Source organism: Taudactylus pleione, unplaced genomic scaffold (assembly GCF_031769625.1).
Source record: "Taudactylus pleione unplaced genomic scaffold, aTauple2 ptg000053l, whole genome shotgun sequence".
NCBI lineage: Eukaryota > Metazoa > Chordata > Amphibia > Anura > Myobatrachidae > Taudactylus > Taudactylus pleione.
The window spans coordinates 32258938-32272625 of record NW_028284455.1 but is presented as its reverse complement, the minus strand read 5'-3'; the positions used below and the strand labels follow the sequence as shown (position 1 = coordinate 32272625).

Sequence of the window (13688 nt, the reverse complement as noted above, 5' to 3'; positions counted from 1 at the left end):
AAAATATATTCGCTTACCATAAAATTTGGGCTAGGGCCGGCCCTGGGTGAGCCCCAAAAATATGAGTGTGCCAGACCCCAAGACTTCTGTTGCCAGCCCTGGGAGAGCCAGATGAGTCGCGACCTAGATTAGCGGCAGCCTGTGGTGAGTAGATGGGAGAATAGTACATCTGGAAGAGAAAACATCAACTGAAGGAAAGATTTCTGGAGAGGTAAATGGATAATGCTTAATAGGAAAGGGAAAAAAGAATGATTATTATATTCTCTGTATTTTATGCAAAGTACTATCAATGTATATATTGACAAGGGTAGACAAATATTCTGAAGTCTGGAGACCACATTTTTTTAAAGTGTAATGATTAAAAGCTAAGTTTTAGATCTTAATTTAAGGTTATCTTAAATAACTTAAAAGAAGACATCACATAATAATTCTAGCAAAATACACATTATAAATCATAATAATCATGAAGGAGAACTCGGACTACAGAAGTCACCCTGGCCTACAGTATAGAGTGCATCGGATCTCAGTGACATCCAGTATAAACAATCATGCCCTCAACAAACATGGCGCAGTATGTTCCTCCCATGCCGCATCACATGATCTGTCGTTGACGCCCTGTTTCGTGTGTCAGAGTCTGTGCAGGGTGACGCAGAAAGGGGCGATTCTCTCACCTTCTCACAACAAATCGCAGCTGCAGAGAGAGCACGGACGGCAGCGGCGTGAAGGCGAGAGAGCGGTGGTGATCTGTGCGAGCGGAGCCTGCCGTAAGAAGGAGTATGGCGGAAGACGCGGTGCTGCCGGTGTCCGTCTCTGACAAAGGGCTGATCGGCAGCCTGAGAGCGGCCGCCTGGTCTCTTGTGTACGTACCAACAGCGAGGCGGCTAGACATAGAGTGAGTGCGCGCTCCGACTCACCGGGTAACGTGTGTACATAACATCCAAACATGTAACATATAGTGCCCACCGGGCCCTGACCTCCATAGTGTGTCCTGACACCAGGGGAATCCTACCATATACATACTAACCTTCTCTGCTACACTGCAAGTCCCAGCATGGCATTCTGTGAGCTACAGTCATACAATAGTCCGAGAGCTACCGGCTTCCATACCCTGTGTCTTATGGGATGTATATACCGCACATATTCCATTGTATAGAAATATTATTCTTATTTTCATATTGTTTTTATTTTGGCTGCATATAGAAAATGTTTGCTACAAGATATGTCAGTGTGTCCATTAGTTGATTGATACTTTTTTAACTTTGTACATTTTGTGTTTGTTTGAGTTTTGTGGTTGGTATTTGTAATTTTGCTGTGGTGTTTGCCTGTGACCCACAAAAGGTCTCCTTTCCTAATGACATATCTCAATGGGTCAAATAAAAATGATTACAGCTTAGGTCAGTGGTTCCCAAACTTTCTTGAATCACGGCGTCCTAGAGTATCAGCATTGTTTTCAAGGCACCCCTAGGCCAAAAGTTTGGTTTTGAGAAATTCAGTAAAATAAATATTAAGTAAATTGCGCTTACCAGTCATCCTTAGGGTCAGTTATGTGGTGGTGGACAGGTTTGCACTTCTGTTTGTCCATATATTTACATTATATTGACCATAAATTTGATTTGGTGCTGGACCACCAAGCTGAGGCACCCCTGCAAGTGTCCCAAGGCACCCCAGGGTGCCACGGCACACAGTTTGGGAACCACTGGCTTAGGTGGTAAGCATTCCTTCTAGGGGCTGTCACTTATTCCCAGTCAAGGTGAAGAAGTATCACTGGTGTGGTGAAGGGACTCCTACTGCCTTGGAAAGGTCCAACTAATATGCACTTTATGCAGGCATTTCCTATAGATGTAACATGTTTGTAAGGACAAGGGAACTAGAAATGCTTTATAGATGTGACTCTTATACTCGGAATGTCATATAAAGTTATATCGGTGTACAGGAGTAGGACTGATGTATAGATGTGACTTTTACTGGAACTGTCATGTATCATATACAGGTAGTTGTTATATCTGTGTACAGGAGTAGGGCTAGGACTGATGTATAGATGTGACTATTACTGGAACTGTCATGTATCGTGTACAGGTAGTTATATCTGTAAAGGAGTAGGACTGATGTATAGATGTGACTTACTGGAACTGTCATGTACCGTATACAGGTAGTTGTTATATCTGTGTACAGGAGTAGGGCTAGGACTGATGTATAGATGTGACTATTACTGGTACTGTCATGTATCATTTACAGGTAGATATATCTGTACAGGAGTAGGATTGATGTATAGATGTGACTTACTGGAACTGTCATGTATCGTAAACAGGTAGTTATATTTACAGGAGTAGGACTGATGTATAGATGTGACTTACTGGAACTGTCATGTATCGTATATAGGTAGTTATATTTACAGGAGTAGGACTGATGTATAGATGTGACTTACTGGAACTGTCATGTATCATATACAGGTAGATATATCTGTACAGGAGTAGGATTGATGTATAGATGTGACTTACTGGAACTGTCATGTATCGTATACAGGTAGTTATATCTGTACAGGGGTGTGATATGTATTACCGCCGGCCGCATTGTCGGAGGTTCAAATCCCGACAGCGGCTGCCTGACAAAGGAGGAAATCCCGATCGTCCTAAAGGTATAAACTAATCTAATTCTACCCCCTAACCGTCCTTTAGGGTGCCTAACCCTAACCTCCCGGGAGGGTGCCTAACCCTAAGTCCCCCCTGGGAGCCCTAAACCTAACCCACCGCGGCTGTCCGCTGTGGCGCCCGGCATCACTTCGATCGGGATGCCGGGCGCCAGTCTCCCGGCGTCGGTAAAATGACAGGCGTCTAGATTTAGACGCCTGTCATTCAACCTTCGCCGGGATTAAGTAGTCTGGAAGCCGGCGGTCGGCATTTAGACCGTCGGCTTCCAGACTACATCCCCTGTACAGGAGTAGGACTGATGTATAGATGTGACTTGCTGGAACTGCCATGTATCGTATACAGGTAGTTATATCTGGGTACAGGAGTAGGACTGATGTATAGATGTGACTTGCTGGAACTGTCATGTATCGTATACAGGTAGTTATATCTGTACAGGAGTAGGACTGATGTATAGATGTGACTATTACTGGAACTGTCATGTAAGTATACAGATAGTTGTTATATCTGGGTACAGGAGTAGGGCTAGGACTGCTGTATTGATGAGGTATTTGTATACAGAAGCCTTGTTCTATACAAGTCATACTTATTTTTATTGATAATGGTTTCAGAACTAATTTTATATTTTCATTGCTGGTTAGTACAATGGGCTTTGCGATCTTCAGTATAATAACTTGTCCTGCACTAACAATATGGTGATAAGTAGTTACAGTACTATGTCGATGGGACATGCCGTTGCATTTGTATTTTATTTAAAGCCTTTTAACCATGTCAGTATATAATTTTAAACATGAAGCTATACTATAATTTTAAACATACTATCATTTTTAAAGTTATCATGCCAACACTGTAACAATACTTCAGATAACATAGCAACCATGTCAGCATTGGCCTTTTGACATAATATTGTTGACATTTGACTGTCGACAGCATTAATGCCAAAGATTTGTATGTATGTCGCACAGCAACTTGTGTGTACTTTGTGCACAGTTTTAAATCATTTTGAAACTGTTATGTCAGGGAAACTATGAGTAAATAAAGCTGGGTACACACTATATAATTATTGGGCTGATCAGCCAATAATTGTATAGTGTGTATGTAGGAGCGTTGGCAGATAAATGGCTTCAAATACTCCTGCAATGGTCAGATTGGGAAGTCAGGATCTGATGTGCTGCACACACACTATCTCATTCCCAAACCTGGGGAAGAGATCTGAAGGACGTACACACTGAGCTACAAATCGCTCAGTGCATGCGGGTGCACACTGATCCATTAATCTCTCTGTTGGATCAGAGCGTCTATCGGATCGGGATAATTTATCTGCTAATGTGTACCCATCATAACTGGCACACAGCTATTTTTCCTCTGGTGCAGACCCACACCGATTCCTCAGAAACCTTTAATGGACAAATTGTAAAAACTGTACTCATAAGTATGTTTAATCCAGAACTGTCTACAGCATTAAATTGTGTAGTTTGTGTTATTTTGCAATTAAACAGACCACCGGGGAGTTCTCTTTAATCATAAACCTGCTGGATCTTTTAAGAAGCCAAGAAAAGCATGAATTCATTGAACTCTGTTTAAATCATGCCAACATTAAAATGTGTAGGTGAATTGGCTATCTGGCTTAACTCTTGGCATTTGCCCAGGCCTTGATAAATCCTTGGCCACTATTGTAGCAATAAACCCCTGACTTGGCCATCCACCTTCTTCTCACCTGCCTGTAGACACAACCACTTCTACAATGCATTTGCCAAGGACCATTACATCTGTTTCCCAATGATTTTAGGTAAGCATTATGGTGAACTGTACTATTAAAGTGGGCAGAGCAGCAATCCTGTTTATGTCAGGAACCCAAGTGATATCATGACTGGGGTACTAATTGCTGGGAACTAGCTGTAATGCTTCCTGACAGGTGTATTGGAGGTAAGAGTAGCTGGAGGACATTTAGGAGGAGATGTGTCAAACATTCTAAAGAGTGGACAGGTTTTAAAGTTGCCCATAGCAACCAATCTGCTTCTAGTTAGCATTCATTAATTACATCCTATAAAATTATAGGTAGAAGCTGATTGGCTGCTATGGCCAATTTATCTGCTTGTCCTCTTCTTCACTCTTGACGCATTCCCTCATTTTGCTGGGTACACATGACTATGCGATATGACGTTCATACAGCCGACGAATGATATAGCGCAAAGTGCATCTGTCCCTGTGTACAGCAGACAGATCTGTTAACAACGTCGTTCAGACTTATCACGTTGGATCTGCAGCACTGCCGATATATCTTGCAAAAATATCGGTACATTTGTCTGAGTGTACACTGGCCGCAGGAACCCCTGACCTCATAATTGGGCATGCATTTAAATTTTCCTGCCGTGTTATAATGTCAGTGGTTCCCGGATGGCCGGTCAGGTGTGTATCCAGCTTTAGAGTCCCGAGGATGGTTTACTATTATGGTGGTTATTTAGCTTTGTGTATAATGTTTTGGTTACCTGTGAATGTACACTACTGCACACTAACAACAAACCTGTACTACATAAAATATGCAGCTTGTCAAAGATTTCTAACAAAAATGTTGACTAACTATTGGAAACAGTAATATACAATGCATTATTCAGATTTCACCTTTGCAATTTGTGCATGCAGAGCTGATGAATTTATAGGGCGGAATTCAATTCTTTCTAGCCGCTATCGCGCCCGACGGAGCTATTCAATTCTTGCTCCTGTCGGGCACTGTCAGCTGCCAGCGCTACATGGGCGCCCAAACATCACTTTTCGCGATCGCGCCCAGCACTTTGGTCGGGTTTAGCTGCTTTACGCGGCTAAACCTGACCTCTATGGGCGCTATCAGCGCGAACATCTTGGACAATTGTATAGCGGCCCGTGATCTCCTGTCACTTTAGACGGGAGATGCGGGCCGCGAATACAATTGAATTCCGCCCATACTGTCAAAGCTACATAATAAATTGTGGTGTTTGTAACATGTCGCTACATTACATTAACAGGTAACTAACTACCTCTAATATTGTCTGCAATTCAACTGAAGAAAAGTCCACCTTGCACCCCTGGCTATATCATAATCCTTCCAGCCTACATTTTATATCAGAGAAACAATTGCTCATGTCATAGTTATTTGTTCACTTTTAGTTACACTTAAATCCCCAAAACACATAATGACAATCTTTCATGTGTGGTAGTGGTATTAGAGTTGTGAATGATGTACTCGAATTGATCGCGATGAGTTATGCTTACCATGTTCTTTATGGTGAGTTAAAGGGATATCCCACTTTAACTACATTGCTTTCATTTGATTTTCACCAAGGCATTTATATATCCAGTGAAAGCCTTTTGTCTAGTATCCTTGAACTGCTCTGATGAGATAGCTGCTGTATAATGTGCACAGCTTATTTTTGTTGCATCCCTAAGCAAGAACAATAAACAGCTGTCAGAATCCGTGTGAATGGCTGCTGGTCAGGATGCTGGCCGTCAGAAGACTGACGGCGGCATCCCAATGTGCAAAATCCTGACAGGGTCTTGTAAGTACACTAACCTTCCCTCTCTCCCCCTGGTGGTGCCTAACAGTAACCCCCCCCCTTCCCGCACCCTAAACCTAACCCTCTCAGGGTGGTGCCTAACCCTAACTTCCTCTCGGTGGTGCCTAACCCTAACCCCCCTTTCCTGCAGCCTAATCCTAACCCACCCCGGGAGGTCCCTAAAGGCGCACACACACTTAATGATTCGCTCCATGAACGATATCGTTACGTGTTTGTTGGGCTCAATATCGTTAACGATATCGTTCAGTGATGTCACCGATATCGTCAGCTTGGCCTGCATGTTCAGGTGATGAAAGATATCGTTAACGGTCCGCAGGAGCACGCATCGTTAACGATATCTTGCATACACACTTAACGATATTGTGAACGATAACAATATTGTTATTATTCAATTGTTCACAATATCGGCAAGTGTGTATGCGGCATAAACCTAACCCACCTGTCCCCGGGCTAACCCTAACCCACATACTTACCGCCGGGATGCCATCGTCGGTATCTTGATCTCTTCGTGTCGGTATATTGACGTCCGGGATACTGTCCGCCTGGATCCTGACTGCCTCCCATCTGTAAATGCTGGCGTGAAAAACAAGGCAAAAAATAAAATGATCTAAAAACTTCTGGAGCATATGCACAAACCTATAGTCATCTGTAACAGATTCTTCTATTTCTACTTTTACCACTGATCATGAACATGGAAAATATGTTGTCTGTTTATATTAGAAGTATGATTATAAAATAGCCCTCTGCTATCCTGTACCTGTCATTTGATACCTGTCCCTGTGAAGCATAACTAACTCAATATTTTAGGCAGGATTTATATCACAGTTACCTGTCACTTATATTCTTGCTAAGGTCTGTCATAAATCGACTTCTACCTGTAGAATGCTGAGTAAGCCATGTACATACATTCCCCTCATCAGCTTGTGACTCAATAGAAGCATTCCTGGAATACTTGGGTGCTTTAACAAAGTGTCCATTGTGTGCGGTTACTGGGTTATGTAATTTGCTATGTGTTTTAAGGCAGTGGTGTATATTGTGGGCAAGGTGATCACATGAGGCACACTGTGGTAATCAGCACTTGGGGACATATGAATGAGTGAATGGAGCAGACAGGAACACAAGTTCAGGAATTTTGGAACAATTCAATTTCATCTGCTGGTGTTTGTGTGTTTTCTTGTTTAAAAAAAAAAAAAGAGCACAAGTCTAAGGGTTTTATATATATATATCACGTGCCAGGGAGGTCACTCCCCTGTAATGCTGTATTTATGTAGTATATTTCCTTAATCATAAAGCAGGTTCATTAAAGGAGTACACTTACATTCTGTACTATGGGCCTGATTCAGAGCCGGACGCTCTGACAAGAGCGCTCGCTCTGAATCAGGGCCCTCCTACCTAAAATTGGAGTGGGTTCCTGGCCGCTCGCATAGCTGTGGGTGACCACCCACAGCTTATGCGAGCGGTCAAAAAGATGGTCGCGATGGTCAAGACCATCGCGACCATCGGGCTTGCGACGAGACCCTGTGGTAGGGTCTCGCTGCTGCAAGCCCAGGAGTGCTTTTGGCTCTATCAGAGCCAAAAGCACTCCCACTGACATCACTAGTGATGTCAGTGGGGCCGGCCCCAGACGGTAGGCGCTCCCATGGGAACGCCTCCATCTGGGCAGCAACGCCCCTGGCACGCCCACCAAAGGGGGCGTGCTGTCAATCACCATCGACAGCACGCCCCCTTTGGTGCGAGACGCATAGCGACGGCTTGGCCGTCGCTATGCGGGTCTCGCGCATGCACACTAGGGCACCATCGACCCACTTGCGAGCGCTCAGCACTCGCGAGCGGGTCTGAATCAGGCCCTATATCCCTAAATAAATGACCATTCACCCTACTTAGCTAGGTCCTAGCACTCGCATACAGCCAGGACCTACGCCATCATGTTTGTCACTGCTGGGCTCTCTATAGCTAGACAGTGAAACAAAGATATGAGGATATTATAAGTCGCATCAGAACAGGAGTTAAAAAATGTCAAGTTTGTTGACTGTGAAGACAAGTTGTATGAGTTAATGTTTTCTGTGTGAACTTTGATTCATACGGATGAGTTTGACTTCACAGTCTTCTACTGTTCTCTCTGCCACCTGCTTACCTATGTTCCCGGCCTCATGGCACTGCTGTATGCCGTGTTATCCTTCTTTAACCCCCAACAACATCAACACAATCCTCACATGATCTAGTCTGCACTTAAGGATACAGCACTAGTAATGTGTTGGCAGTTTTATAAATTCAATGATAATACAATTACAAATCTGAACATTAAGTTTGACTACAGATTTCTCTAATCCCACCCACTGTGGACCTAACACGTGAAGACTAATGCGCAATTTAAATATATGCATTTTAGTGATGCATTCTCAAAGGGCTTTTCATTCATTGTGATTTTCTGGTATAATATATTGTACTGTTAGACAATTGGCAGTGTAATTTGGTAATGTTCTGCAGCCCAAGCCCCAGCCATTTAAACTCATGACAACATGTAGGACTTCATCATTCGATTCTACACATATTTATTATTAATCATAAAACTATATAGCCCATGGTCTATTTTGCTAAATATCTATGTTGACTCGCCACCTCTCCCATCAGTAACGGCAAGCAACCTGACAGCAAACACCTCCTATCAGTTTTTTCATCCTCATCACATTCTTTGATAACTTCTCTTGAGGGCAGTAGTCTGTACCCCTCACCCCCCATCCATGTTTGACCCCTTTGTAATTAATTTGATGCATGCCCTATGTTTAATCTAAAGTTGGGTACACACTGGAGCGATGTTGGGCCGATTTGCCATTTCAAAACAAAAAAATCGCCTACATAGCTCAATGTGTACGGGCGAATGCACGCTCCTGCGGTTACTAGCGACAGTCACTAGGTTTGATATGTTGCACATGAACCTAGCGATATCGCTAGCGACCTCTGGTGTGTTAATGGAGGGCAAAACAGTGATTGTTCTGTTTATTAATTAGTTCAAGTGTGTACGGGCAATCCCCATTCAAAGGCATTTTTTCCGATTTCGGAACGGATGTCCGTCGCTCCAGTGTGTACCCAGATTAACAGATGGTTGGATATTCAAAATATAACTTTTTTTTTGTTTATCTTATTTTTTTTCCTTTTTTCGAAAGTGTTTTATTCTCCATGGTCATAAAACTGTTAGTCACTCTTTATGGCCCTGTGTATATTTCATTTTGTTACATGAAATCCTCAAATGGCATTTAAAAAGTGTATATATTTGTTCTCTTTTTAGAACTGCTTAACTTCCATAAACCTATGGCCTATATACATTTATTTGCATGTTCAAATCTTGAGAATTCAGAGTGAATGTTAACGTTCCTCTTCAGTCTTTTTTAGCAATGTGTCAAAATATGTATATAGGTCACAAGCTGTGTCTTTGGTACTTCACATTTTTCATGGAGGTTTCGCTGAAGTTTAGCTTGTTGACAAGTTCATTGCTCCACTTGTAATATAATGCCAACGTTCACCACATATTCTTACATCACCGTCCTGTGCTGTGTTATGTTTTTCATTCTCTGCAGTAATATGTGAGGTTTCCTGTTCTTTGTTCTGGGTTTTAACCTGCCCACTCCAAGGGCCCTGTATTTGAGGAACATTGTTTATTTTGCAGCATACTTTGCAGAACAACCTTCTCCTGAGTCCTCTGAGGCAATGCCTGAAACAGCTATGATTTATGGCATGTTGAGCACAGACAATGACCAGGCTCATACATCAGTCTCCTAATATACCTTTGTCACTGAAATACAGTTTTAATCTTTTTATTGCTAATCCGTTTAGTAAAGTTGTTCTGACATAAAAGCCTGTTATTAGTGAAACCAAAATAAGCAAATCCCACCTAACGGAAAGTAGGCTGCAGTATGAGAGTTTGAATTTGAGTAGCAAAGGCAAATTCTGTATTTATAATTGTTTCCCAAATAATTCAGATCCCAGAAGATATGTTTTTAAAAAAACTTACTAATTGTATATGTTTGCAAATTGCTGTTCTGGGATGTAAAGCCGGGTATCCTCTAGCAGATATTTAATGAGCGATTGCACGATTATGACATCGTAATCGTGCGATCGCTCATTAATCATGCATGAATCGGGCATGAAAGTGTTGAAAACTACCAGCGATGCACGCTCCCACTGGTCATTTTCGACATCAATCATCGTCTGAACATGCTGGTCAATCTGTCGATAACGGCAGACTGACCATGTTCAGGGATGAGGGAGGTTGCCTACACTGAATGACATATCGTTCAGTGTAGGCACTGCAGGGGAAGAGGAATGACTATACGATTCTAATGTAATCGTACTGTCGTTCCACTGTCTGCTAGTGGATACGCACCTTTACTGTAAGAATCCTCTTTCCGCATGATTTTAGGATCCCTGCTGTATATGAAGAGCTAAACGACTGATATATCAGCCAGTGTGTACCCAGCATTACATATGGGTGAAGAGATTAAGTTTAGGCAGTTGGGAGAGAGTCATTTGTTGTTAAACAGTTTTCAGTTTACATTTGTTGAACAGTTGTTCTCCAGTTAATATCTGAGGACCAATTGTCTTATAACCATTATATTATCTCTGTTCTGTTTGCCTACTTCTAAAAATTCAATTTTTGTTAATAATTTTTTGTATTTTTATATAGTAATAATGTGGTTGGTGATCTAGAACAGATGGGCCAAAGCTGTAGCTCTGATGTCCAAGCATGTGTTTTTGAAGTCATCTGGTTTTTAGATATTATGGGGCATACTTGCCTACTTTTGAAAACTAATTTCAGGGAGATTGTAGGCGGTAGCAGAATGTGCCACGCTGAGGGGCGTGCCATGTTCCGCCCAAAGGGCGTGTCTAGCTCCACCTATGGTGTGTCTATTGTCACTCAGGGGCGTGTTCTGCAGTGGCAGGTGAAAACTATAGTACTAAGAGCAGCATGCCACCAGAACTACCTTTTCTATGGGCATCATATTACCAGAGGCTGTATAGTCAAAGCCGGCAATCACATATCATGTGTTATTCCCTTTATATAATATTCTGTTTTTTGTTGTTAATAAGGGACGCAAGACATTGTATAGGAATAATATAGAAAGTAGAATGTAAGCTCCTCTCACGAGCAGGGCCCTTTTATCCCTTGTGCTTTTCCTTCCTGTAATATTACTCATGGCACCTAACCAACCCTTGACTTCTACCGCCCTGCCGCTTTTTTGAGGGTTATGACGGCTGTTGCACCAATGTTTATATACCATGTATTTGTTCTGCATTGTGTAAGTCACTGTTCTCTGGTTCTGCTCACCTGTTTATGTACTTTGAGGGCAGGGACACTTACAGGTGTATTTGCAGGGAGGGTGAAGGTATGGACATTGTGGGGTAGTTACAGGGAGAGGGAGGGCAGGGACACTGAGGTGAAGTTAGGCGAAGGCAGAGACACTGAGGGAGAGTTACAGGGAGGGCAAGGGCAGAATCACTGAAGGAGAGTTACAGGGAGGGCAAGGGCAGAGACACTGAAGGAGAGTTACAGGGAGGGCAAAGGAGGAGACACTGAAGGGGAGTTACAAGGTGGTTGAGAGAAGGGACACTGCCAGGTGAATCATACACGTGATATAAGTACATAAAGAGCATTAGTGTCCCCATCCACAATTGAAGCAGGGAGTTTGTGTGTGCCGATAAACTCAGGTGTGATCTTACTGGGAAGGAGCATGACTACACAACAGTACCCCCAATTTAAATTACGCCACACAGTAATGTCTTATTCACGTTACGTCCTTATACATTTATACGTTACTCCTTATACACCACATTACGCTACACAGTAGTAGTTCCCCTTATAACACACATCAGGCCATGCAGTAGTAGTATCCATTATACATTATGCCACACAGTAATGCCCTTTACACAGTATGCCCTGCTGTAATGCCCTTTACACATTATGCCCCGCACTAATGCCCCTCATCACATTATGCCACAGAGTAAAGTCCCTCATCACATTATGCCATGCAGTAATGCCCTTTACACATTATGCCACAGAGTAAAGCCCCTCATCACATTATGCCATGGAGTAAAGTCCCTCATCACATTATGCCATGTTGTAATGCCCCTTGCACATTATGCCACATGCAGTAATGCCCCATACACATTATGCCCCCCCTCCTGTCCCTCCAGCAGCCTTTGAGTATACAAAAAAATATATGTATTGGTGATAAAAAATAAACTAAATTTTATCCTTTTATTATAGTGAAAAAAATAGTAATTAAAAAATTATTTAAAATAGGTGTTTCTGCCATTACAGGCTACATGCAAAGCACCCCCTCCCCACCAAGCAGCAGCCACAAAATTGCCTTACCTGGGGAAAGCAAAGTAATATACATTGCTTTAATCAAGCTTTCTTGACACCTGCCCCCCTCTCCTCTTCTGCTGTCAGACTGTCACTGACACACAGTCTGAGTTGGCGGCATGGTGGGTGATGCATCCCATCCTTGACTCCTGCCCCGGGTGTTGCTGCAGTACACAGCTGCTCAGCAACGCAGGAGCAGAGCAATGGACGTCATGTTGCGCCCGCTCCTGCATCTGCTGGATCCCATTGGTGTACACAGGGGAGGCGGAGCAGAGATGCAATAGGTTTGATTTTACATTTTCTATTAATGTAAATAACAGCCGCCCGGTCTGGAACGTGTTAACCGGACTGCATTGCCTGCTCTTGGCCGTGCAGCCGTTAATTACATTCATACAAATGTTTGATCGGCAGCGGATTTGCGATCAAGGGTAATGGGTGGTCTGGTACACCTCCAGACCACACCTGCGCTGCTGTTTCCAGGCTCCGCTCTAATGCCGCCACCCCAAAGCACACTCCATGTGCGCACTTCTGACTAGCCGGCCACCGCTGCCCACAACCCCGTGGTGGCCGGCCTTTAAGTATCATGGTGTCACATATCGTGATGTCATGATGTCCCCTGCAAACTCCGCCCCCTGGCATTCTGGTGTCGCGCATGCGCAATTAAATGGTTTCAAGAAACCGGGAGTTGATTTAATGTTTGCGGGGGAGGCTTCATTAAAAACCGGGAGCCTCCCGCTAAAATCAGGAGGGTAGGCAACTATGATTATGGGGTATATTTACTAAAGTGCAGTTGTTTTTAGAAGTGGAGATGTTGCCCATAGCAACCAATCAGATTCTAGATATTATCTTCTAGAAGGTGCTAGATACTTGTTGGTTACTATTGGCAACCTCTCCACTTCTAAAAACCCGCACTTTAGTAAATATACCCATATGGGTCTGATTCTGAGGTGGAAGTAAAGCAAAAAATAGCAAGTAACTGTGCACCTAGCCAAAACCATGCTGCACTGCAGATGAGTCAGATATAAAGATTTGGGAGGGGTTTTCAAAACTCAAATCTAAATTACAGTGTAAAAATAAAGCTGTCCAGCATATGTGGGTTACATGCAAAAGCTGGCAGTAATTACCTTGTAT

General features: G+C 43.0%; 1 protein-coding gene across 2 annotated transcripts in view; it reads left to right on the top strand.

The window, feature by feature from the left end:
* Positions 1-667: 667 nt before the first annotated feature.
* ABHD5 (abhydrolase domain containing 5, lysophosphatidic acid acyltransferase) overlaps positions 668-13688 on the top strand; it is a 55150-nt gene continuing 42129 nt past the window's right edge. The window contains exon 1 of one of the 2 annotated variants that reach the window (XM_088462778.1): positions 668-859. In XM_088462778.1, the coding sequence (XP_088318904.1) occupies positions 777-859 (83 nt within the window). In that variant the 5' untranslated portion in view covers positions 668-776. Of the gene's footprint in view, positions 893-13688 lie in introns of both variants that reach the window. The other variant, XM_088462777.1, reaches the window with a different exon arrangement.